General features: G+C 40.5%; 8 protein-coding genes across 8 annotated transcripts; 4 read left to right on the plus strand and 4 right to left on the minus strand.

The window, feature by feature from the left end:
* Positions 1 to 1,465: 1,465 nt before the first annotated feature.
* Positions 1,466 to 2,462, minus strand: SS1G_09828 (hypothetical protein; the record flags this gene model as incomplete). Its single annotated transcript, XM_001589145.1, has 3 exons — positions 1,466 to 2,081; positions 2,150 to 2,274; positions 2,328 to 2,462. The coding sequence occupies 3 exons, from the start codon at positions 2,460 to 2,462 to the stop codon at positions 1,466 to 1,468; spliced, it is 876 nt and encodes a 291-aa protein (XP_001589195.1).
* Positions 2,463 to 2,941: 479 nt separating this feature from the next.
* Positions 2,942 to 3,649, plus strand: SS1G_09829 (hypothetical protein; the record flags this gene model as incomplete). Its single annotated transcript, XM_001589146.1, has 1 exon — positions 2,942 to 3,649. The coding sequence occupies one exon, from the start codon at positions 2,942 to 2,944 to the stop codon at positions 3,647 to 3,649; it is 708 nt and encodes a 235-aa protein (XP_001589196.1).
* A 315-nt stretch (positions 3,650 to 3,964) lies between these two features.
* Positions 3,965 to 4,845, minus strand: SS1G_09830 (hypothetical protein; the record flags this gene model as incomplete). Its single annotated transcript, XM_001589147.1, has 2 exons — positions 3,965 to 3,972; positions 4,104 to 4,845. 2 exons carry the CDS (start codon positions 4,843 to 4,845, stop codon positions 3,965 to 3,967), a joined length of 750 nt encoding a protein of 249 aa, XP_001589197.1.
* Positions 4,846 to 5,872: 1,027 nt separating this feature from the next.
* On the plus strand, positions 5,873 to 6,726 carry SS1G_09831 (predicted protein; the record flags this gene model as incomplete). The annotated part of the gene is made up of 4 exons (XM_001589148.1): positions 5,873 to 6,154; positions 6,228 to 6,429; positions 6,501 to 6,671; positions 6,707 to 6,726. 4 exons carry the CDS (start codon positions 5,873 to 5,875, stop codon positions 6,724 to 6,726), a joined length of 675 nt encoding a protein of 224 aa, XP_001589198.1.
* A 4,081-nt stretch (positions 6,727 to 10,807) lies between these two features.
* SS1G_09832 (hypothetical protein) lies at positions 10,808 to 12,655 on the plus strand (the record flags this gene model as incomplete). The annotated part of the gene is made up of 5 exons (XM_001589149.1): positions 10,808 to 10,976; positions 11,056 to 11,206; positions 11,262 to 12,229; positions 12,280 to 12,563; positions 12,620 to 12,655. 5 exons carry the CDS (start codon positions 10,808 to 10,810, stop codon positions 12,653 to 12,655), a joined length of 1,608 nt encoding a protein of 535 aa, XP_001589199.1.
* A 2,449-nt stretch (positions 12,656 to 15,104) lies between these two features.
* Positions 15,105 to 16,306, minus strand: SS1G_09833 (predicted protein; the record flags this gene model as incomplete). The annotated part of the gene is made up of 5 exons (XM_001589150.1): positions 15,105 to 15,418; positions 15,704 to 15,782; positions 15,958 to 16,026; positions 16,064 to 16,159; positions 16,274 to 16,306. The coding sequence occupies 5 exons, from the start codon at positions 16,304 to 16,306 to the stop codon at positions 15,105 to 15,107; spliced, it is 591 nt and encodes a 196-aa protein (XP_001589200.1).
* A 3,692-nt stretch (positions 16,307 to 19,998) lies between these two features.
* On the plus strand, positions 19,999 to 20,399 carry SS1G_09834 (predicted protein; the record flags this gene model as incomplete). The annotated part of the gene is made up of 2 exons (XM_001589151.1): positions 19,999 to 20,035; positions 20,110 to 20,399. 2 exons carry the CDS (start codon positions 19,999 to 20,001, stop codon positions 20,397 to 20,399), a joined length of 327 nt encoding a protein of 108 aa, XP_001589201.1.
* Positions 20,400 to 20,841: 442 nt separating this feature from the next.
* Positions 20,842 to 22,249, minus strand: SS1G_09835 (hypothetical protein; the record flags this gene model as incomplete). Its single annotated transcript, XM_001589152.1, has 4 exons — positions 20,842 to 20,972; positions 21,028 to 21,940; positions 21,993 to 22,099; positions 22,159 to 22,249. 4 exons carry the CDS (start codon positions 22,247 to 22,249, stop codon positions 20,842 to 20,844), a joined length of 1,242 nt encoding a protein of 413 aa, XP_001589202.1.
* Between the last annotated feature and the right edge of the window lie 1,979 nt (positions 22,250 to 24,228).

Below are 24,228 nucleotides of genomic sequence, written 5' to 3' on the forward strand. Positions count from 1 at the left end.
TTCTGCTATCTCGTCATAACCCTTCCATATTTTCTTTAAAGGCAGCAAAATTGCATTAACATTCAAGCATTCACTGACCATGAATCATCTCTCAAACATTAATGAGACACGGTTATTGGGTATTTTGATCTTCATCCCCCTCGTACAACTAAACGCTGATTTCTAATTATCGAAAGCATTGAACCAGTAGGGAAGAACTCCTACGGACAAGCGGAACATGAATATCGGTCACTTGAACGATTCCGAGAGCACGAAACGACCTTCGAAGTTAGAAATTCATCCATCATACATGGAAATGGGGGTAACTTATCTATACCCCCACGCTACAACCATCATGTAATCACCAATCCCATACTTTCAGGTCCATTTTTAACAAAACCCCAAAGCAAATGTCGAAAGTCTCGAGATTGGTTAGCCCATCATCTATCACATATTCTCACGTATGAGTGCGGGACTCTGGAACAGAGATGTCAGGAATGTGGCCATGATACCAATCTTGGTAGGGGGTGGCTAATATAGGAATGGATGGAAACATTGATATTGAATGGCTTTCAGAGGAAAAGCAACTTGCAGCTTAGGGCATGGGTTGTCATTATGAATCTTCGTGTGAAGTGATTACAAAATTGAGGGAAAGTCTTGATGGCAAGGCGGGTCCGAGAAGACAGACTTCAATGATGAATTGTTCAGAATCTGAACGGCTTGACAACTTTGTAGAAGATCCAGATTTAGAAGATGGACCTATGCAGTAGAAGCGTCAACCAGAAGCAGGTTTCCTCCCTATCAAGTTGCTCATAGATAGCTTTCAATCTGAGATTCAGAAACTCAAAGAAGCTTTGACGCGATACTAAAATATGAAAAGACACTTTAAGATAAGTATGCGACAGCTATCTCAACATGGCTTGCCTGCTCAAACCCTCTCGCTAATCAGGTTGCGACCTTGGATAAATGTGCCCAGGAACAACAGTAAAAGTCCAAAGCGCAAGGAAAACTTTGAAAAGAAAATGGGTGAAATGTAGGACATCTCCGAATTTGAACTCTACCGAGAGAGGAAGCTAGAACAAGAGAGCAATGGAATTGAGAAGAGGATGCTTTCCTCGCATCAAAACTCGATTCAGCCATTAGATGGAAGATGTAGAAATTGGAAGAGAAAAATCCTTGCTGTCAAACAGCAACACGGCACATCAACGACTTGACAAGATATAATAAGATAATAATGATGCTTTTCGCTGCCCTGAAGGAAAACATTTATGACCTCTTCACTGAGGTTGTGGAGCTAGAAAGAAAGTGAGAAATGGAATCAAAAGCGATGAGCTTGCTCCGACCAGCTTCGTAGGAATTGATGGTGGGTATCTGGGAATATTTTCGGGCGAAAATGTGCTAGCTAAAGGTGTATTCGATCTGGAAATCTTGTAACTCATAATATCGTAGCATATCTTCATCCTTGAGGTATGTTTGCTACATACATCTATACCTTTCCTTCGTAATCTCTCTTCCAAATGGTATCCCAGATTTCCTTGTCCACAGCGAACTCCCTCACATAATCATGCTCCAACTCATGTGTCCTTCTTCCGAGCAACACTAAACTATGCAATGGGCCTCCCAATTGCTCATCCGCATCACACAATTGTTTCAACGTCCCACTTACAAACTTCTCGTCTTTACAGCCTACTCGAGCAGCACCTATGCAAAGACTCTCCTCATTATAAACACCACCCTCTCCATTCTCGGTCTTGATCTCTTCAATCTCCAACATCTGCGACGCGCACTGACCAACTGTCATATATCTCGGTGGTTCATATATTTTTCTTCCTCTCGCCATATTTTCCATGCTTTGTTCCTTAACCTTAATATCCAATAATACTAGTGTGTGCAAGCCAATATTCCTGTTCTCTCGAATACGATCGTAGAATGAAGCAGGCTTCCAATTCTCCGTGAAAAATACCATTGAGACAGTTTGGCCAAAATTGTAAAGTTGGAGACCGGTAGCACCAATAGCGGACATGATGGAGGCATTGGGAATGGTGGAGATAGGGATGTTTAGGGAACGGGCGCGGAGAACAAGATCGGTGTGAGTTGTAGCCCTGAAGCCTCATGTCAACATATATGTTTGGAAACATGAGAGTTATAGAATCATGGGAAGAGGACGAACCCAAATGGATCTCCCACTACTAAAAATGCAACATCCACATTCTGCGCATTTTCTAAAATATCATCACTGGCACTCTCAACCATATCTCTGTCTGCAATAATTACTTCACGTCCATAGTAACTTTCCTATATCTACATCAGTCAGCGCCTTACTTCCCCGGACATGGGAAAAGACTTACAAGAACTGATTTGTCCACCAACAAGATACTGGTGTAGGCTTCAAGGTATACTCGAGCGCATTTTTTAACAGCTTCAAGTCCTTTAACGGTAATATCTGTCTCATCAGAGAGACCAAGGCCAATTAGGTAAAGCATCTTGTTTCTTGTGTACAATAAGGACAATTTAATGAGGGGTCTTCAGAAAGTTCATGAAAATTAGTTTTCCCCCGCCAAACTCCCCACCGCCTGGCCTCAATGGCAAGGCAAAATCGCAGCCTTCTCAAAATTGAGAAAACGCCCCGAGTTCTTTACACACCAAATCTCCTTTAAAAATCCCCGGGATAGTATTTTTCGGGATCCTCAAAGCTTCAGGATTTTAAATCTGTAATTAAATCCTTTACTCTTTCAAGAAGCCTCGGATTTGGTATCTTCCATAGACGTGCAACAAAACCTCGGAAAGAATTGAGTTTGTCCATAATCTTAAGCCCAAGCTCAACCTTGCTCAGATAATCATCTGCGACGACAACAATTCGAGCAATATCCCACAATTATCTCTGCTAGGAAGAACTGATACTGCATAATATTGGGACCACAATCTCTCTTTCACAATCGCCGATAATTCTAAAGTCGCAAAAATGTCCACCAAAAAAGGTGCCTACGAAACCAATGCCTCTGATACCGATTTCCGCAAAAAATACGACCGCGAAGCCAATGTAGCCAAAGCGCGCGAACAAGAAGCCAAAGAAAAAGAAGAAGGGCGTTTGCGATATGAAGCCAAACTCGCAGGCAAAAAGTACTACGCGCCTCTCACTGGCGATGAAACCCTCACATCAGCGCGCGCAAACCGTCTAGATGTATCCGCCAATGTAGGGAAAACTATATTGATGCCTGCGGGCGCAGCGACAGGAAAGAGGGGGAAAGGTGCTGGGTTTTATTGTCAGGCTTGTGATTTGACTTTTAAGGATAGTTTGCAGTGGGTGGAACATGAGAATAGTATGCAGCATTTGAGGGCGATAGGTCAGACGGGTGAGGTTCAAAGAGCGAGTGTGGAAGATGTGAGAAGGAGGATTGATGAGATTTGGGAGAGGTTGGAGAGGGAGAAGAATGAGGAGGTGGTTACTTTGGGGGAGAGATTGGAGGGGAGGAGAATCGAGGATGAGAAGGAAAGAGAGGAAAGGAGGAAGAAGAGGAGGGAACTGGCAGAGAGAAAGAAGGAGGAAAAGGATAAGGAAATTGCTGTCAAAAAGGAATATGGCGAGGATGTCAGGGTGGAGGGCGAACATGATGAGGATGATATGATGGCTAGTATGGGAATTGTTGGATTTGGTTCGTCGAAAAAATGAGGATAGAGTGTTTGCATATTGAAATTTAGCGACGGTGTTCAGGAGGGTGGACATTGAACCACACCAGATTGTGAAAATTGGAATTTGTTTAGGTCAATATAAAATAATTACTTCCAACCCGGGGTATTATTCCCATTGCTCCTTAATACTATGCAGCTGTCCTAAAAAAGAATACAACACCTACCGACACCTCACGACTTAGTATTAGCATCTCTAACCGATCCATACGTACTATCACCACCCCGACTGAAACCTCTTCCATCCACACCATTAGTTCCCGTACCACCAGTCTCCGATGCCGGTACTGTCCTCCTCCTAAAAAACTTTCTGAATCCGGGACTCTTAGGCGATTTGACCGGCGACTCCTCAATTTCACTTGCATTCTGCATTCCATCTGACAAATCCATAGGAGGAGCCCATCTTTCCTCATCCCCACAGACAACCACAAACCAACCCATTTCCTCACTCATCTCCAAATTTTGCCTCAATCTATCAAACCAACCTGCTCTTTTATTTTTCCTCCTGATCTCTCCTGCACTCATTCCTAATTCTTCAGCAGCACTGGGAACAATTTCTTCTTCCGTAAGCTTTTCTTTATACTTCTTCACTTCTTCGGATATACTAACTCCCAATCCAACTTCAACTATATAATCTGATACATAAGCCCACGGTTGACTGGCTGTCTTCAAATCATCCGGATCATATTGTTCAAGTAATTTAATCACACTCCATTGATTAAAGCGCAATGATTTTTCCATCTCTTTAGCCTGTGGCCCACTCGAATTCGGATTGGTAGATCCAGATGCAGATCTACTGTGTAAAGCTTCCGATTCAAAACTATTTTTGTTTCGTCGATGAGAAGTAATCTTCTTTAACGTTAAGCTCGGCTTATCATTTGGAGAAGGCGATTTCAACGAGGCTGGAGATTGATTGCTTTTTTTGGTGAGAGTTCTTGAGGGAGAGCTTGGGGGTAGATAATCCGATTCTCTGGGAGCTGATTCGGCTGAGAGGTCTATGGGGCCTGGATAGCTTGGTGGAAGGAAATCGAATTGTGTGTAAAAGGAATTGAGGAGGGCATTCGAGGTCCGGGGTGCCATTAACCATTCTGGACTTGCATCCTCGATATCATTCAAAATTATATGAATGCGAATATTAGTTCTGTGCCAACGGAAACCGTGAACAAGGTAGGTAGGCATTTTGTGTTATGGGATGGTAAGGAAGTTGAATGTGTAGATGTTGGAGTGCAACAAGAGATAGTCAGCTTTGGAAAATCATATCTGATACTTTAGGAAAGTCATCTTCTAATATTAGTAGAATGCAAGGGAAATCGCGATTGGCAACTCCGGCTGTGAAGAAAGGTAAGAGGTACGAGGCTTTTGATCAGCCTTTCCCAGGGTCCACTAGAACCGACGTCTGTGCGACAGTGATGTTGATCATGTAGACTCGACTTTAAACTTTGCGAGTAAAATACCCAAAAAATGATTTCCCGTTATATCCTAATCGGATATGAACTTTTTTTGTCTACTGATGCCCAGGAACAATCCTTTGGTATGGAGAAGTTTCGATTGTCCTCAAACATGCTGTCATAGGTGTTTGGCTCAGAGAAGGAAATTGTCTTCGAATTCGCTCGAAAGAAATTTAAAGCATATTGTAAACTCCCCCAGTGTGCAGATTCTTAATTCTCAGAGGTGATACTCCTTGTCGAAGGTTCTCCTCTCAATTTCAAGGCAATCTCAGACATTCAGTTCACATGTTCTGCCTGACCCCCTTTCCTGCTCTGTGGTTAAATCTTCAACTGTATCCAAATTGTGCTAGTTGCACCAATGAGTGTTGGAAACTCTTCACCAATATCTAGTTCTACATGGAAGAACGTTCCCATCGCATTGATCCAAATGATATGACTTCATAGCATCTTTTGATGAAGATTCAAGGTTGCCATAGTGAATATGACCATACTCATCCGATCAAGAGCTCGGTAGTTTCCCAGCCAGTAGTGGAAATAAACAAATCTCAAGAAATTTCGGGGGAAGTTCTTTTGGAAACAAATACCATTCATCACAACAACTCTACCGTTGTCGGCCCAACTTGTATATGGTCTTTAAATTCCATCACCATCATACACAATTCAAGCAAGACTACCTTCCATCACAACCCAAAGCAAAAACCACACAAAGCCCAAGCAACACTTCACAACTACCAATCTTCATTCTCCCATCATCCAAAATGCCTGCAGCCATCATTCGAGAAACCATGGTCCAAGACCTTCTCAATTTCATCCGCGAAGTCATCCCCATAATCCACGAAGCCAGCACGGAACTCCTCGAACTAATCCTCGAAAACAACCCTAGCACCTCCAGCGTCGCAACATCTCACCGCCGCTGGATACACATAAACCTCATGCGACAACTCCTCCCACTAGAAGAAGAAGAGCGCCAAGAATGGTTAATCGACCTATTCAGCGGTAGACAAAACACCGTCGAGTATTTTGCTGAATCAATGCTTTTAGTACGTTTATTCATTTTTAGCTCTGGTTCTTGGTTTATGTTTCTTATCAACAATGATAATAATGATAATATAGAATGGAGTCTGGACCGAATCCGAAGACGAAAATGGTTTTCTCATATACAACATGCATCGACTCAAAGAGATAAATTTCCGCAACTGGCTTCTCCGACCCGAAATCCAAGAAATATACAACAACGAAGTCCTAGACCTTCTTCCCCACATTCCTAAACCCAGTATCGAGGGTTCAGATTACATAGCCAAGAGAGGATCTAAATGTATGTTTAAATACCACTAACTACACTATTAATATATCTATAAACTCGTTACAGTACTAACATTCCAAAAGCAAGATATAAAATCGTATTCCCAGATTGGAAACAAGAGATCATTAGTTTGAAGAAAGAACTCGCGCTTTCGCAATCACGGGTTCAGGAGTTGAGGGAGAAGTTACGGAGGGCTAATCGTGTTATAGCGTCCCAGGTTAGTGTGATTGAGTATAGGGATAAACAGTTGAGGGGTGAGCGGGCGGCTGCTAATGGGACGGCGGAAAAGGTGCGGGTGAAGAGGTGTAGGGGGTTGTTTAAGAGGTTGGGGGGTAGGTAGGTTGGTTGGTGGTTGTTTTACACCTGTTTGGGGGGTGAGGGGGGTCGTGTGGATTATGGATTGTGGATTATGGATGGATTTGTACTTAGGTTTTGTTAGATGGAGTTGGGGATTGGTTTAGAGCTTCGTTTTGAGGGATGTTGGGATATTCAATTCTACATAGGTAGTAAGACTCAACTAATTACTGTACGGAGTTTTTATTACTTCACTTCTTTTTTGTTTGTACTCGAATAGGTACTGTACAAGGTCACTATATACCACTCTTTATATTTTTACGAATTCAAAAGAGCTCTTGAAGCTACCTACTTTATGTTTTTTGATATCTTGTTCTGAACTTTTCTTTTTTTGCTTTGATATCCAAATTTGTCTATCTAACCTATCTATACAGCTAAGATGAAAAAAAGCGCAAATTCACATTCCTATCCTAACTTCCTAACCCTCCTAAACCCCACCACGGAATTTCCTTCTTTTGAATATTAATTCAAATCACTCTACTAATTACCTAAGTTCTATCTCATTTTATTATTAATATCCTTCTATTTTCGTGGACAAATTCATGATGTGATTAATAACTTAAAATCCAAGTTTTGAATGATACTCAATGCTTAATTCCTCGTACTCAGTGCTCGTAGAAGTTTTTGATATGGATGGATGGAATATAAGGATATTAGAGATATTCAGGATACTCGTACCGGCAGTAATTCAGGTTTCCTTGTGCTGTATGGCTGAAGTGTGAGGTTTTTCTTAATGGTGGGTTAAGTCATGTCTTGTAGTCATGATGGGGTGGTTCAGGAGGCAGTCGTATGTACGTCTTCTGTGGAGAGCTTGTTTTCATTGGGTGACTCGAGTGTATTCCTAATTGGGTGATTTGTATATCTAGTAGCTTAGAGGGAGATAAGGAGATAGAATGGATTGTGTGAAAACGGCTGGCCGCTGGGAAAGCGGACGGGAAATTTGTAAGGAAAATAGAAAGGGAAGGGGATAGTAACACTCCTTTCTTCAAAAAGAGAAATGTAAAAAGGAGGGGAGCAAGTGAGATCTTGATTTCGAGTCTTGATAATATATCGAATCGGTTCTGTTTCTTGATTGTCTCAAAGTTTCTACGTTCTCCTTTCCTTCCTTTTCCTTTCAAACCAGACAGTTCAAGGAAGTTTATTATTCTTTACCATGACAGTCGCAATACCCTAGGTACCCAGAAATGATAAGAGTCAAACCAACGGAGGACGGGAAGCTGGTAATAAAAGGGAACAAAACATAGAGCAAAAATATGAGGCAAAAAAGACATACAACAGTGGGGATTCGCTGGTGGTCACCCACCCAACTACTAATCCACCGATCTGAAGCTTGTGTATGGCAGAGCGGACGGGATGCCCAATTCTCTTCAGTCTATGGTCGTATGTGACAAGAGGAGCACTACTAGATACTATATTGGGAGATTCTCTCGTGTGGTGGAATTGTGAGATAAGAATGGGTTGAAGCGAGATGGATTCTATTTTGAGCTGAGAGGATGGAGGATATATTTGACTTAAATATAAGAAGCCCATGCTTCAGTTTTCGTGGAAGATCTGATATAATTGAAGAATTGATGTATCATTACAGCTGTGAATCCAGAGGTACCCCATGGTGAACTAAAGTAGCATTAAGAGTGATGGCATCAGGACAAGGTCTAGAGACTCTTACTAAAGAGATGATTGGTTGTTATTCTGGCCAATATGACTGCTTCCGATAAAGGATCAATATCCCTCTCTTTTTTTGAGTAAATATGAGGACATCGTGGTGGGACACAGCTCAGGTACCTGGTACATGGTACCTTAGATAGCTAGAATGAGTAGCGGAGTTGAAAAACAAGGAATTATCATACTGATAACGAATTGACATCAATGCTAGCTAGCTAGCAAGATTTAAAGGAAAAGGAATTGAAATTCGCCATTTGAACCTCACCTAGAGTAGAGGTAAATGGGACTTGACTCTTTAACAAGTAGAGACGAAAGTGTTGAAATGTTGGATCCAAATACCAACCTACCTACCCTTAATTAGGCCTGTGAAAGATAAAATGGCCAATGCATTTCCCCACTCCTATCTCCGAATATTCCGTACGCGAACAACCTTATTAATATTGCTAGATTGGGCTGGGCTGGTCAGCGCATATTTGTTCATGAGGTGATCTGAGAAAGTTGATTCAGATTAGGTTTGTTAAGTTTATCAAGTTTATTGTACATTGTGGAGTTTGAGAATGAGCTGGTTCAGCTGGCGTGAGAATATTTCCCGTCATTGAGTGCCGATCGATATTCTTGAGAAGGTCATGGCGTATGTTAGTGAGAGAGAGGATGATTTTTTGTGTACTTCGTGATGCTGTCGTGGGTGGAATTTGAGAATAGGGGTTACCAAGGTTTAGATCTGTTGGTATGGTAGGAAGGTATGAAGGTACGGTCTTACAACCAGTTATCAAATTCCTTCATCAAGAACTGAAGATGCGACTATTTGGCTCAGGAAATCGGAATAGAGGCGCAGGACTGTTGGGCTGAGCCTTCATTAGCCTGAATATATTGTCTTGAGCTTCAAGTATTCGAATCCTTTGAATGTTGGGCAGCTAACGGCCTTTTGAGCGGACTTTAGATGTTTGTCATCATAGTCTTTACCAGGATCTACTGGACGTTATTCGGAAGTTCAGCATCAAAGAACAATACTCCATATATTTTATTCTAGAGATGGAGTCCGCCGGAACATATGGAAAATAATTTGTAAGACAAATATGAGTGATCGTCTGCCAAGGATTCTTCCGCATATGCGGAGTACCGAGTAGAAGAGACAGAGAAGAAAGAACATGTTACACAGAACCTGTTACACAGAAATTGTCACACAGAAATTATTGCGCAGAAGGTGTTGCAAAGAAATTGATTTTGGCCCAGAAATAATGGTCAGCACCTACACCACCACAAAAAGATAAAGTATGACAGCGACCGGGTTGAACCAACCACAAAGATTTGGTGCCTTGCTTATACAAACTTCTCACCTCCTTCATTGAAAGCTTAATTCCTTAAGCTAGCTTTTTGATTAGCTGAGCCTGGTTCCAACTGCTCTCGGCTCCGTGAGGTGAATAAAATGTATGACGTCTTTGATAAGATGAAATACTTTAATTTATATCTTTTGTCTCTTCTTCTGTGTAGTTGATTTTATATACATACCTAGTCATTCAGGTACGAGAAGAGTAGTAGTCCGAGGCGGCGGGGAATATATCTCGTACTCGCTCGGATACTCCCTCTTCTCCTTTTCTCGTTGGTTGTTTTCTCATAGGTTGTATGTGATTGATTTCTTCGGCTTTGTCAGGTGGATGTCTCAATTCCCAAGCATCCTTTCATCCTCTAACTACCTACCTAACAATGAAATTATAATACCTAGTAGAATAGTAGTCTAGAATAATCCAAGATAATAGCACCACTAGTCAATTGATAAATCATCTTTTTTCACTCAATCAACTAGGTACCAAGTATCATAAGCTTTTGTAATACACTCCACTAATATGTTGATTTCATTTTAGAATTTTTCTATTTCTTCCTTTTCTTACCTCGTCTCCCTTGTGTACCTACCTACCTTGTCTCTTGTAATCCTTGTTAGATCAAATCACATAGAGAATAATGATTCTTGTATCGGTCTATTCACCCAATTTTGGACCGTCTAATTTATGGCATTGACTTATCTCATTGGTTACAATGACATTATTGGCCGCCTTAGCTAATCAAATTCCGCTCACTACCTAACCTAAAGGTAACAATAATTCCCGACTTTTCCACTTCTTCCCTTCCCTTCCCTTCTTATTATTTAATTCTTCTTAATCCTTTTACTGTCCATATCGCACAAGTATCTTCTGGCAAGACAATCGAAGTCTGGCTCAGATTGATATCCTTATAAGATTGATTCTCGTATCAATCTTTTTTCGTGGTAATTCTTGATTTAATTTGTTCGCCGACGGAATAAATTTTCGGCCGCTGTTGAGGGAAAACGTGGTTACCTTATCATTTTTGTTGGTACATCCACCATAAGTAAACAAATATGGCGGACCTTGTACAAAACATCACTTATGCCTCACCTGTGGCAGATGCAAAACTGGCTCAAGCCATTGGGAATCCTCAGCTCAATAGCTATCTGGCCAAACTCACCGAAGTCAGCGCATGGCAGATTGTCCTTACAATTCTTTGTCTGATGGTAGCTTATGATCAATGTACAAATCCCCGGCGCCAAGAACTCACTCACTCGCGCGATCACTCAATCAATCAATTGCATCACTGACATCTCTGCAGGTAGTTATATTTGGCAAAAAGGTTCAATTATCGGTCCAGCATGGAAAGCCCCCTTTATCGGTCCATTTCTACAATCTGTCAATCCAAAATTCCACGAATATCAAGCAAAATGGGCAAGCGGCGATCTCAGTTGTGTATCGGTTTTCCACAAGTAAGTTTATACCATCATCCGCCACTCGATATTTCCAGGCTCTGACCATTTTCAGATTCGTTGTTATTGCTTCTACTCGTGATATGGCTAGAAAGGTTTTCAATTCTCCATCATACGTTAAGCCATGTGTAGTCGATTCAGCACACAAGTTGTTGGGTGAGACCAACTGGGTTTTCCTTGATGGAAAGGCCCACGTTGATTTCCGAAAGGGTCTCAATGGATTGTTTACCCGCAAAGCCCTCGACTGCTACCTCCCAGGACAAGACGACGTTTACAATCAATATCAAGAACGATTCGCCAAGGTTACCGAGGAAGCCGGTGGAAAACCCGTTCCATTCATGTCCGAATTCCGTGAATTATTGTGTGCTGTTTCCTGCCGTACATTCGTTGGTTTTTACATCTCAGACGAAGCTATCAAGAAGATCGCCGATGATTACTACAATATTACCGCTGCTTTGGAATTGGTCAATTTCCCAATCATTCTTCCCTTCACCAAATCCTGGTATGGAAAAATCGCTGCCGACATGGTCCTCGAGGAATTTTCCAAGTGTGCTGCAAAGAGCAAGGTTCGCATGGCTGCCGGTGGTGAAGTGTCTTGCATTATGGATGGATGGGTCAAGTCTCAGCTTGAGTCGGCCGCTTGGCGCGAGGCGGAAGCCAAGGGTCTTTCAACAGAAGGGATGACAAAACCAACACCATTACTTCGTGACTTTACCGACTACGAAATCGCTCAAACCGTCTTCACCTTCTTGTTTGCTTCTCAAGATGCTACTAGCAGTGCCGCCACCTGGTTATTCCAAGTTATGGCTCAACGTCCTGAAATTTTAGACAAGGTCCGCGAGGAAAACTTACGTGTTCGTGGTGGTGATAAACGAGTTCGACCAAACATGGATATGATGGAAAGCATGAAATATACTCGTGCTGTTGTTAGAGAATTGTTGAGATGGCGCCCTCCTGTTCTTATGGTTCCATATGTCGCCAAGAAGGCATTCCCTATTACTCCAGATTACACTGTCCCTAAAGGTTGGTCAAGCTAACATGAAATTATGATGCGATGCTAATGAGTTAAATAGGAGCTATGATCGTTCCAACAACATATCCAGCTTTACGCGACCCTGATGTCTATGACCGACCTGATGAATTTGACCCCGAACGTTATTTCTCTGGTGATGCCGAAGTAAAGGGAGCTAAGAACTACTTGGTCTTTGGAACTGGTGCTCATTATTGTCTGGGCCAAGAATACGCACAAATGAACCTTGCTCTTATGATTGGAAAGGCTTCAATGGAACTTGATTGGGTTCATCATCCAACTCCTAAATCAGAAGAGATCAAAGTCTTTGCTACAATCTTCCCTATGGTTAGTACATATTCAAATGGAAATCAATTTTCGAGCATCACTAACTCAAATTACAGGATGATTGTCCATTGACCTTCACAAAGAGACCTTAAAGCTCTCCAGTTCTAATTTTTCAATCCATTTTCAAACTACTTTCTCATCCATTTTTTATTATCGGAACGCCCATCTCCGCATACTAGGGGCAAAGTTGCGGTAGTAAGGTTATGATCATTTTAATGCATTAGACTGGGCGTTCAAATACTTCTGTCCAATAAAATATAGGGAATGGGTTTAGGTGTTATTCATGAAATTAGTAATGAGAGAAATGGAAAGTCCGGTCTTTGTAAGTTCTTCAAACTTTATTGAAGAATGATACGACGGCCCGTTAAAGGATACCTACTTAATCAATTGTAATTAGTCACTATCTTTTGTCTTTAAAAGTAAAAGAGATGAGAAGCGAAGATGAGAAATGAATTAAAGGTCCATTTGGACTACATACGGATTGTTATGAATATGTGAAGTGTTTTGAGTTATAGTGATTTATAATTGAGCTAAAGGGAATGAAAGTCCTCCCTCCTTGTAAGGTATTAGGCGGTTATTGAAAGTTGAGTAACTTGAGATGAGGACTAGTTACCTAGTGGTATTCATTCATATATCCATCCATCCATCTATTCATCCATCCTGTCTTATAAAAACCCTCCAAATTAAAATCCCATACTGAAATAATTGAATAAGTAGGTAGGTTGGTAGTTATACAACATAATATAGGTGAATAAGGAGGGAAGGGAAGGGAAGGGAAGGGGAGGGGTCCTCTTAATGTTGTGTAGGTATATGTATATAAGTAGGTTATATTTGGATTTGGATTTGGATTTGGATTTGGATTTGGATTTGGATTTGGATTTGGATTTGGGTTTGGGTTTGGGTTTGAAGGTTATGTTTTTACTGTAAAGGGGATGGGGGGATTGGATGATGGGATTGGATGGTTGGATGGTTGGGGGAAGGAGGAAAAGCGAAAGGGAAAGAATCAGATGGATGAGATAGATACAGATGAGAATCTCTCCTCCTCCTATGAAAACTGGGATTACTGATTTGATTTAACATCTGTAATTTAGAGGTATAGAATTAAGGGTTTTTGGAATTTTAAACCTTGGAATACTGTATATATTGTTCGTTGTAAAATGACTCTTCATCTTATATGTATAGTTTTTATTGGGGAAATGCATAGGAGTAGAATGGTAGAAGTCGAAATGAAAAATGAAAAAAAAATTGATGTTTTGATTTCGGATGTCTTTGGGTGAGTTTCTTGCGGCTTGGGTAGAGCCCTGGAGTTGTCTAGTTTATTCTGTCATTTTTTAAGCTCTTTGTATGATACTCCTCCAGCTCAGGTAGAATCTCTCGAGCAGTCTGGTTTATTGTGTCATTTCCATGGGTTGCGGGTTTCTCTTCTTCTCTTCTTCTCTCTTACCTCTACTAACCCAAGTAGCTATGGGGTGCTATCACCATCCATGAGGTGTATGTAATGAGGTTGTTAGTGATGCGGGGTTTAAAGATTGAAAGTTATATCATTTGCTACTAGAAAGGGCCATTATGATTGATTTATGGATACTTTACTTTACTTTAATTTAGCTGATAAACTTAGCGCTGGTGATAGTTTCCCTGTTCGTTAAGTGAAGAAAAAAGTTCGTTGAAATTGTAGTGGAATATATAATTAGATACTCATGGATGGATAAGACGAAATAAAGCCAAGGGTAATTAATAGCACGTTTCGCAATCGTCATCTACCAGATCCAAAATCATTGCGAGGTAAGACTAAGATTTATCTCGTATGCCATTTCCTGAAGGTGCTCTCCGAATTTTCTAATTTTCTTGGAAAGATTCTTATATATCTCGCCTTGTGATATTCCAGCACGCAAGAAGCCATCTAGACTGCGCCCAGTCCATAATAGCCACTACTCTCGGGTTCGATCCTAATGATAATATGATGTTGCGTGGGACTATGTCATCATATGCATGTGTGAACACCATAGACCCTTCATCATAACTATCGATTCTGTAGGTATCTTGAAATGAAATTTCCGGATAGTGTTTGCACTACTGAATACCCAGCGAGCTTTGAATGGTATGGAAGGAATTTTTCGTCCGGTGATTGCTTGTCCAGCTACCAAGCGAACAGTATTCTTATGTTAGACTTACTTGCATATTAGTAGAGAAATGATATTGATCTACTAACCACCATAACGATCATTGTCATCTTACTTCAATGTCCGCAGCGCATTTACCATTTGTTTGAGTTCCGCATAGATGGTAAGATTATATCTCATCTTCTCTCATATCAGGCCATATCTCCTGTACATTCATGCCTTTATTAAGGACATATAAATGAAATCCGGGTCATTTTCCTCGTTCAGGCAAAAACCTCAGGGACAGTGACTTTACCTTGCAAACCCACCCTCGCATACCATCATCTGAGTCTGAGCCTCGATAACTGTTACTGTAATATCACCACCATATTTAACATCTAATCCCGACGACGAGAAAATAACATGTGATGGATGAATTGAATTATATAGCGCGGATATTGCCTGTTTTCTCGTTGAGAGCGCTAGATCTGAACTCAGCTGGAGTAGGAAGCGTAGGTGCACGATTCTTCTTGAAGAAGTTCGATTCTGGGAAGATTTCCCTTCTGGTTAGAGAGATAGAGGATTGTCTAAGTTTGCGATTCGAATAAAAGTATCTGCTGCTGATGTTGGAGTAGATAGTGCTATGAGTGATCGTGATAGAAGATACTTTCAACTGCTTTGATATTGTGTTGTAAGATTGATGAAGAGAGAATGTGTATTGAGGTGCGGATTTGTGGAGATCTCTCATTTTTACGCCTAACATTAACTTATAAGTGAACTAGGATTAAGAATGTCGGCGTGTCACAAACCGAAAATGTGACTTCTGTTGATGGCACTTAATCCTAGGACTTACTCTAGTTTCGACCACTCAATCGTTTGGCAGCGGCTGGTGGAAATCACCCATGAAGCAAATCGCCCGGCCTTTCTGTGAAAGTAAGCGCGGAATAGAGCGAATCTGATTTATAGAATACTAGAATGCCCTCCCGCACGAAGTAGGACTCAACTATTAAACATGGTAATTTGAAAATATATCTCCCTCACTCTGTCCCTCAAATCCCACTCTGAATTTATTCCTTGAATAAACGACGTCTGGTGGCAGGGTGAAGTGATCATAAGTTTGCTGATTGAACATGCACTAGCATTTGGAATGAAATGAGTCTGGATCATGAAAAGCGTATAGAAGTGATGAGTGATTTGGGGTAGGTTCAAGAATATAGCCTCTATGGCCAGATATTGAATATTATGATGCTATGAGTAAGGAGTCTCTAGCAATTTCTAATTGCTGACAAAAACACCACCTTTCGAATATCCAAATTCAGCTGCTTAACTGAAAGCCAAGTCTCCATTCCTGGAGGAACGTCCATCTATATCCGATATAAAGATAAAAGCTACTTAGCTCACGAAAAGACATATCCTCAATTCCAACACAACTTTGACAACTTTCCCATCATTCATAAGCGCACCTAAAAGGAGTTGAGAAGACGTCGGTCTTTCCAACTATAAAAAGGTAAGGAAATCAAAAGATAAAATAATTCTCCCATTGCACAATAAATACTCAATATAACTCCGAATGGTCAGTTAAAATTCCAACTCCAATTACTGACAACAAACAGGTATTATGACTCTTCCGCATACTGCATCCATCGTGGGTTAATAGACAGCAACACGAGGTAACGAGATAAGGTTCTCTGATTGGTGAATTAATCCAATTCTAATTCTGAATCCAATTTAATACCCAGATGACTCTATATCTTTTGACCTCAGATATTGATATCGTGATATGTTAGCTAATATAACTGGAGGGTACTGTACGTGAGTGGATATCGGATAAGGAAGATGGATGATGATATAAGTGGTCAATTTTAACCTTATCCCTTATCAGTAAAAATCTAGATCCCAACTCCAGAACAAAATTTCGTGTTTCATTTTTGGGGGGTAGTTCTGCCGATGATGCGTTGTTGTATCGAATAATTTAGAATGGTCACTAGATCATCTATATGAGACAATAACTCCGAACTATGAATCTGTTTATTCCCTAAGTTTAACGTTATGTCAGTATAAATTTTCGGAGTTCAATGCAGAGGTACCTAAGGTGTCTATGTTGTATATGTAAGTCTAGTACCCTACTTTCCGGCCAGCCCCTAATTCCGGCCACCTTTTACACTGTCACACTCAAGAATACTGGGTAAAGTATCTTGTATTAGAAAATACTAAGCTAAGGAGAAATGAAGAAGGAAAACAAGAGTAGAGAGTTTTCCTATGATTAAATACAAACGGGGCATGCCACGTGACCCGGAGGTGTGAGGCGTCACATACACCAAAAATCGTGATTTTTAATTATTATAACTTTATAATTAATGAATGTAATTCGTTGAAATTTTGATTATGAATTTATTATATAGATATTAATAAATTTTGAAAATTTTGGATTTTTCGTGATTTTATTGAAAAGTTATTGAAGATTTTCAAGATTTTTAAATTTATATATAAATCCTATATGGTAACAGCTGACTTGTTTTCGTAAGCTTGGGCCATGTGCAAATCGGTTTCGATTCGCTCAATTTACTATGAGATTTCGGTCACCCTAAGAACTTATATGCACGCACCATCAGAGCATATAAACAAGTATGCTGGATCACTCAGGATCACTGGTGATCTAAGGTGATCCAAGGAGTATGAGGATCTATATATTCAGTATGAATTCCTTCCTGTAGAGCCTCGTGCTCAAGATCAATCATTTAGTATACTCTACTATTAGTTACGAATTGCATCATTGTCATTACTTAAGTCCCTGCTTGACACCTAGTTATAAACCACCTCGAGAGCCTAGAGCACTTCCACGTGATCTAGACGGCAAACCTCGTAACATATGTAAATCGAAAATCAAAATTTTAACCTTCAATTTCTCAACTAATAAAATCACGAAAAATCCAAAATTTTCAAAATTTATTAATATCTATATAGTAAATTCATAATCAAAATTTCAAAGAATTATATTCATAAATAAGAAAGTTATAAATGACGATTTTTGTCATTTTTGGTGAGGAAAAGTGGCCGGAATTAGGGGTGGCCGGAAAGTAGGGTACTAGACTTAGTGGAAGCAAATAGGAAAAGTGACACGGAGTTGGAAATGGAGTTGGAGATGGAGATAGGATAGATAAGGTTACGCGGTAAGCGAAGGTTATAAGATGAATTCTTCCCGCTTGTGAGATTTTCCTTGTTGACTGGGCTGCCTTGACTAGGCTGATGCGATCGATGCATATGAATGCCTGGATGGATTTATTCCGTATGGATAGTTGGGATCTATTAGAATTTGGAATGAATTTTCGGAATACATGTTGGATAGCTACAGATCCTGGTGGCCTAGAGGTGATTATGTAAAGTTAGTTCTATAGCTAATTGATATGCCATTGTAAGATCACAGAGTACTGGTAATCTTATTGCTTTACTTGTTTGTTTACTTCGAGCCGGTGAGTGATACAAGGCAACAACATTGATATCTGAATATAAGAATAACCTTAACATGAAAGAGTTGAAGACAGAACTGGGAGCCTAAACAGCGACCACCAGGCCACGAAATACTGCAGTGCATATCAGCATGTTTCGTACCCACTGATATATATCTAGGCATACAGTAATATTGCTGTAACTCAATCCAACCTATCGGTACCTGCATATATCGATATCGATATCAAATACTAGTCAACCCAACGTCGCAACACAGCGCGGCACAGTAAGTAAGATCCTACTTATTCGCTGATGCCGATTCAAACTTGTACTTAGTACATACTCGGCATATAAGATTATAATATATCACTAGCTAAGAAGACCTACCAAGTAAAAAATCTACCCAGTATATAGGAACTCTTGAACCCACGATGCATATATATATTATATATTATCGCCTAATACAGGAACTATCAAACACTAAGTCTAAGCCTAGTAATGCTAGGTATACTCACATATAATCTTACTTGGGCCGAACACAGCAAAGAATAAATAACCATACCAATCCCATCTATCTAATCACCGAATGACGCATACATACCTCCATACCTCCATACCTTACCCCCTCCCATCTCATCAACACAATATAGTATAGTGTATACGTACATACATACCTAATCAATCTATCCCGAAAACCCTCTTCCACAACACCCCGAGTACATACAATCAAACCAAGCATTCTCGCACCTAAACCTGACTCACCCGGTCTCGCTTACAGTTGTTCTTGCATTTGCATTGCATTGCAGTGCATCCATATCATCCATATCATAGACATACGCATAGACATACCACGGAGTTCAAATTTCAATTCAAACTTAAGAACTACCTATAGCTAAATCTCACAAAATTATCCAGACCAGGGCTAAGCGAACTCCGACCCCATCCCTTCCATCCCTTCCTCCCCTCCTCTTCCCCCGCCATACGGAGTAAGATTACTCTACTATAATTTTTCACATCAGTCTTATCCCGAACAAACCACAAATCATTTACAGAATAGAGTAGAATAGAATAGTATTTAGAATTTTATTTATTTATTTTATACTTTTTTGACATCTATCTAGCAAACCCATAATATGACATAGATGGATATCCAGGATATCCACTAGATCTAGGCAGACAGGCGACTTTGTTATCTACCTACCTATGACCTACTAACCTACCAATCTACTACCCTACCTACTAACCCAGTAAAGATCTTATATTATATCTTATATTTTATTTTATCTTATATTTAATTCTCCAAGTACATACATGCATATACATACATGCATACCTACCTACCCATAATATAACACAACACAACATAACACAATAAAACAATAAAACAACAGCTATTAACCATAGCATAAAAGAATCCGATATCCGATATCCGATTACCTACCTAGCTTACCTAGTCTTAATTAATGAACGGAGTAGTTTGCATTCGCAAGAGATGATATTAATATTCTTACCTATCTATGATGGTATTGGATGATTATGACTATAACCGTTTGTTTAGATGTGATGTTGAATGTGAATTAGCTGGGATAATTTAATCTATGTATACTATGAGTTCCAAGGTTATAAGTATGGGATGGGATGGATGTATATATAAGGGGAGATGCCATACAGTATCTCGATTATAAAGGGGCTTTTTTTCTTTTCTTCTACTCATTATTATCGATCAGACATCAGAGAGAGATATATATACTATATCAAACCACACAACACAACACAACCGCGACACATCTACCCTCGATAACGAATTTGAATTTGATTTTCACAGTCAAGATTCTCTCCTCTCATTACCAATACCCCCACAATCAACCCAAATCACATCTATAAAAAAAATGCCTGCTGGAGGATTTCCCACCTTCCCAGTTTCCCGTATATCTCATTTTCTTTTCCCAATCCATCCAATCCAATCCATCCAACCAAACCCCATCTAACTCATCTAACAGCCCCAGATTTCCCCAACGAAAAACGTCCCACCTTCTTCCACTCCTCCTCCCAATCCCAAAAAGTAACACCAGTATCCTACTCCACCTCCAGATCCTACACTGCCAAATCTTCCTCTCCAAAAATATCCATGGAAACTACTTCTACATATACCACAAACGAAACATCTTCGCTCTACAGCACCACCTCCACTATTTCCCTCCTGAAACATTCAGTCGGTACCCTCAAAGCTAAGCTTTCCCGTAAGGAGCATTTGAAAAGTGGAGAAGTCAAGTCGTATAAGAAATCTTAAACCGTCTCTTCTATACGCGGGGATTCGTGTGAGAAGTCACCTATGTTCCATTCTAAAGCTTGATTTGACGTAATTTGGTTAAGAGGAGAAGGCTTTATCTGGATTGACAGCGAGACAATCGCTGACGGAGACACATATAATCATGGCTATGAGATAAACATAGTCGGTGGTTGATTTGTCTCTTTCTTTGAATGGTGTTTTCTATGCGGTGTCTTGGGCTTTGGACTTTCATGACCATGATGTGATATCTTTCGGGGGAATTTTGAAGGAGTTTCCTAGTGGACGACATACTAGAAAAACCTGGTTTTAACAGCAAGGAACTTTCGTACGATACTTTTCCCGATGGAGATGAACATATGGGAAGACGGTTTATGAGGAGTTCTTGTTTGGTATGGTCATGGCTTCATTCCTCGTTAAATTCTAACAAATAATTCTGATTTCCTCAAAAACTATCATCAAAATCATCTTTCATTGCGACTATGCTTGGACTATTATCCAATTCATCTGTATTATCAAATCCAGCCCCAGCGGTGGTAAGAAGATCTTCGACAATTCTTTTGCTTGCTTCTCGTGCTGTATTTGTGTTAGCTTGTGATACTAATGATTTCAATCAAGGTCAAGAGCTTACCAGGAGTTTGTAGTAATCTTGATTGTGGTAAGGAAAATTGAATCGTCTTTGGTGGACTCATTCCAAGTTCCTTGTAAATATCTTCCGCATCTTCATCACTATCACTTTCCCATGTGATCTCATCTTTCTCTTTCTTTATAGATTTGGAAAAGATGTCCTTTGACTTTCCTTTCGCCGGAGTTTGAACACTTATACCTGGTGTTCGTGGTGCATTCGGCTTATATGGTTGTCTAATTGGCGAACTGAATATATCAGCATGTAACTGAGGTGCTGCAGCTGGTGGTGAAGACAACGGTGATTGATTGTCTCGCCATGAGGGTTTGTTTGCAGGGGTCTTCTTTTCTTTTCGGTTTGTAAGTGGTGTTGCTTGGATTCGATAATTCTTTTCGAGCATTTTAAGATATTGAGGATCCTTTGTCTTTTGAGCCGTCGATGGGATATATGTTTGGGTAGTTGATGGTAGATCGTATAAAGTCGGGTCCATCCGATATGTGGTTGGGTCAAATGGAGATGAATCTGGTAGCATTGACATATCTGGTATCCTTTGCCTAGCTCCAGGTGTACTCGGTAGTTGTGTATCATCCTCATCACCTTGTAAAGTAGCATCTTTAAATTCCTTTCTCAAGTCCTCGTATGGAGATGACAAGTCTGCAAATTGTAGCTCTTTATCTTTTCGTGGAGGACCTCTGGGAGTGCTACCACTAATATCGTTGTCTTCGAGCATTGAATCATCCTGATCGTAAATATGATGACCATCGTCTTCTGTTTGAATAGTTTCATCATCAATCTGTGATGTAGTATATTGACTTGGGTCTTCGTGGGACTGAGTATATGAAACGTCCTCCTCCTCCCCCTGTTGCTCTACTTGAAGTAATGAGACATTGGCACTGGCTTCGAAAAATTGTTTCCAAAACTACCCCGCTGTTAGATGCATTCCAGTCTCTTGAAGATAGATAGCTACCAACCTTGGACCCTTCCCATACTGCATTTGAATGGTTCGCGTATTGTTCAACGACGGGCAGAATACTTGTAGTGACAATACGATGCGCTCGACTAAAGTTGTGATCAATTTCTGAGGTGGTGTTAGTAAAAGGAAGATGCTTCGGGGGAAAGCTAAGGAAGGAAGCTTACCTTGAAGTGTCAGAGTGATAGATTGCTCCAATTTCTCAAGCTCTTCAGTAAGAGAAAGTGGTCTTGCAGATGACACATTGGCTCGAGACATTTTGGGCAGGAAATTTACTCAAAGTCAGGTTTGCTGAGGGGTTGACGCGACGGGCGCGTTAGCCTTGATGAAAAACAAAATCATTAAATGGCATAGCACGTGACCATTAATATTTGACTTGATTGAATTTCCCCAAACCACCAATGAACATTAATTTCTTTCCTTCTACAAAATATCCAAGATAATAACATCAATTCTATTAACCTGGATCAATATCTCATATTTCATCACGATCATCGCTATATAGACCAAAAAGTTTGTCAAAACGCACTGTTGTTAGACAAACACGACTCATTACTTATTATCCTCAAAGTGATTATCCTATCAGTAGTCATCAGCGCTATCGATTTTGGTAACAGTTACTGCCGACTCTCACCAGTTGAGATTCCCACCAATTCTTTCCCGCTCACGAAACAATTTTGCGCGGCACTTCCGTGTGCCGTCTTTTTTTCATCCCAAGTTTAAAAAAAGGACACCGGTAACATTAGGTATCATTCACGAAGGTAGGTACTATTGATATTGATGGTAAAGAAGATAGGAAGGATAGGAACGTACAGCAGCAGACCACCTTCATCATCTTGATCAAAACTCATCCCAGATACCAGCATTCCAGTACAAATCAGAAGCACAGACAAGAAAATTATCCTGGAAATTTGGATGATACCCCTGAGGATTACATTACAGGATTACATCAAAAAGAAACAAATTTCACAGGCATTATTGCATCAGCATCAGCAGCAGCATCACCATTCCCATTTCCATCAACCATCTGTGCTATTACTGGTGTACTTTGTGAATTGTGAGTCTTTTCTTTTCTTTTATTGATTGATTTCATTTCATCTCTTTCCCATTGTTGGCCCCCCTTTCCTCGGAGCCTCTATTCATTCCAATTATCCAATCGGGACCAACAAATTTATTACTATTGCATCCAGGTAGAAAAAATTGAAGTGGATAGTGAGTGGATTTCCGCCCCTGTATCAAGAGAAGTTCCGGACTTCCAGGTGAGGATCACCAGATCTCTAACATCCTAAAAATCTTGTTTGTACGGAGTAGTAATCTTCAACTATCTCTGCTACTTGAATCTTGAATCTGGCAATGCATTTACATTCTAAGGATGCGGATTACGGAAGAATATAACAAAGTCAAAAAGCACGGCATAGTATTTCTCGCTAGCAGTTCTTGCCTTGCACTGCGGAGAACTGGTGGTGGGTGTGTGGTGTGGTGTGCATAAGGATTTTACTCCGTACTAGAGGATTGATTGACCTTGCAGAATCATGTACATGTACGGTGTACGGCCGGTGCTCGCTCTTATGCAGGAACCTTTGCTTTTGGTTCCACATTACCCAAGCTCCATCCACCATCTCTCTCTAAACGCCGTCTCTAGACTCCAGATAGATCAGCAGACAGGCCATTATTGGGCAGGCATTTCGGGCGTGCATATTATATTGGCCATTCATTCATTACCTTGCCAATTTCTTATGACAGCTCGAATTAGGGTACCGCATCAATGGTTTAGGGGTTTCCTGTGAGATCAATAAACATCAGTCTCACAACACTTTTTATCCAAACCGAACAATTCTTGACCTCCACTGTTTTTGCTGTGTCCACAACTTTTTGCGGGGTGGCCCGTTACAAATCTCGAAGCCAAGAAAGCCTAATGGCCGGATGTCTGAAGATGAAAAGCCAAACTTTGGAGTCAACTTAGTCAAGTATCTTACAAGAGATAAACAAAAACAAAGGACTTTATGTCAAATTCCCCAATCTCAATCAAACCGGGGCAATCCGTGCGTCGAGGTCGAGGTCGACATTTCGGAATCAAAGTTATTAGCCTTGTTATTATTATTAGTGCTACCTTTTCACGCTTTCATCCATCCAGTAAGAAATCGGGAAATGAACTCGAAGCGGTCTAAGGTCGATAACCATCCACCCACCCACCATCCATCCATCCATCCATCCATCCACCATCCATCCACCATCCA

Source organism: Sclerotinia sclerotiorum, genomic scaffold, assembly GCF_000146945.2.
Source record: "Sclerotinia sclerotiorum 1980 UF-70 scaffold_14 genomic scaffold, whole genome shotgun sequence".
In the NCBI taxonomy this organism is placed as follows: domain Eukaryota; kingdom Fungi; phylum Ascomycota; class Leotiomycetes; order Helotiales; family Sclerotiniaceae; genus Sclerotinia; species Sclerotinia sclerotiorum.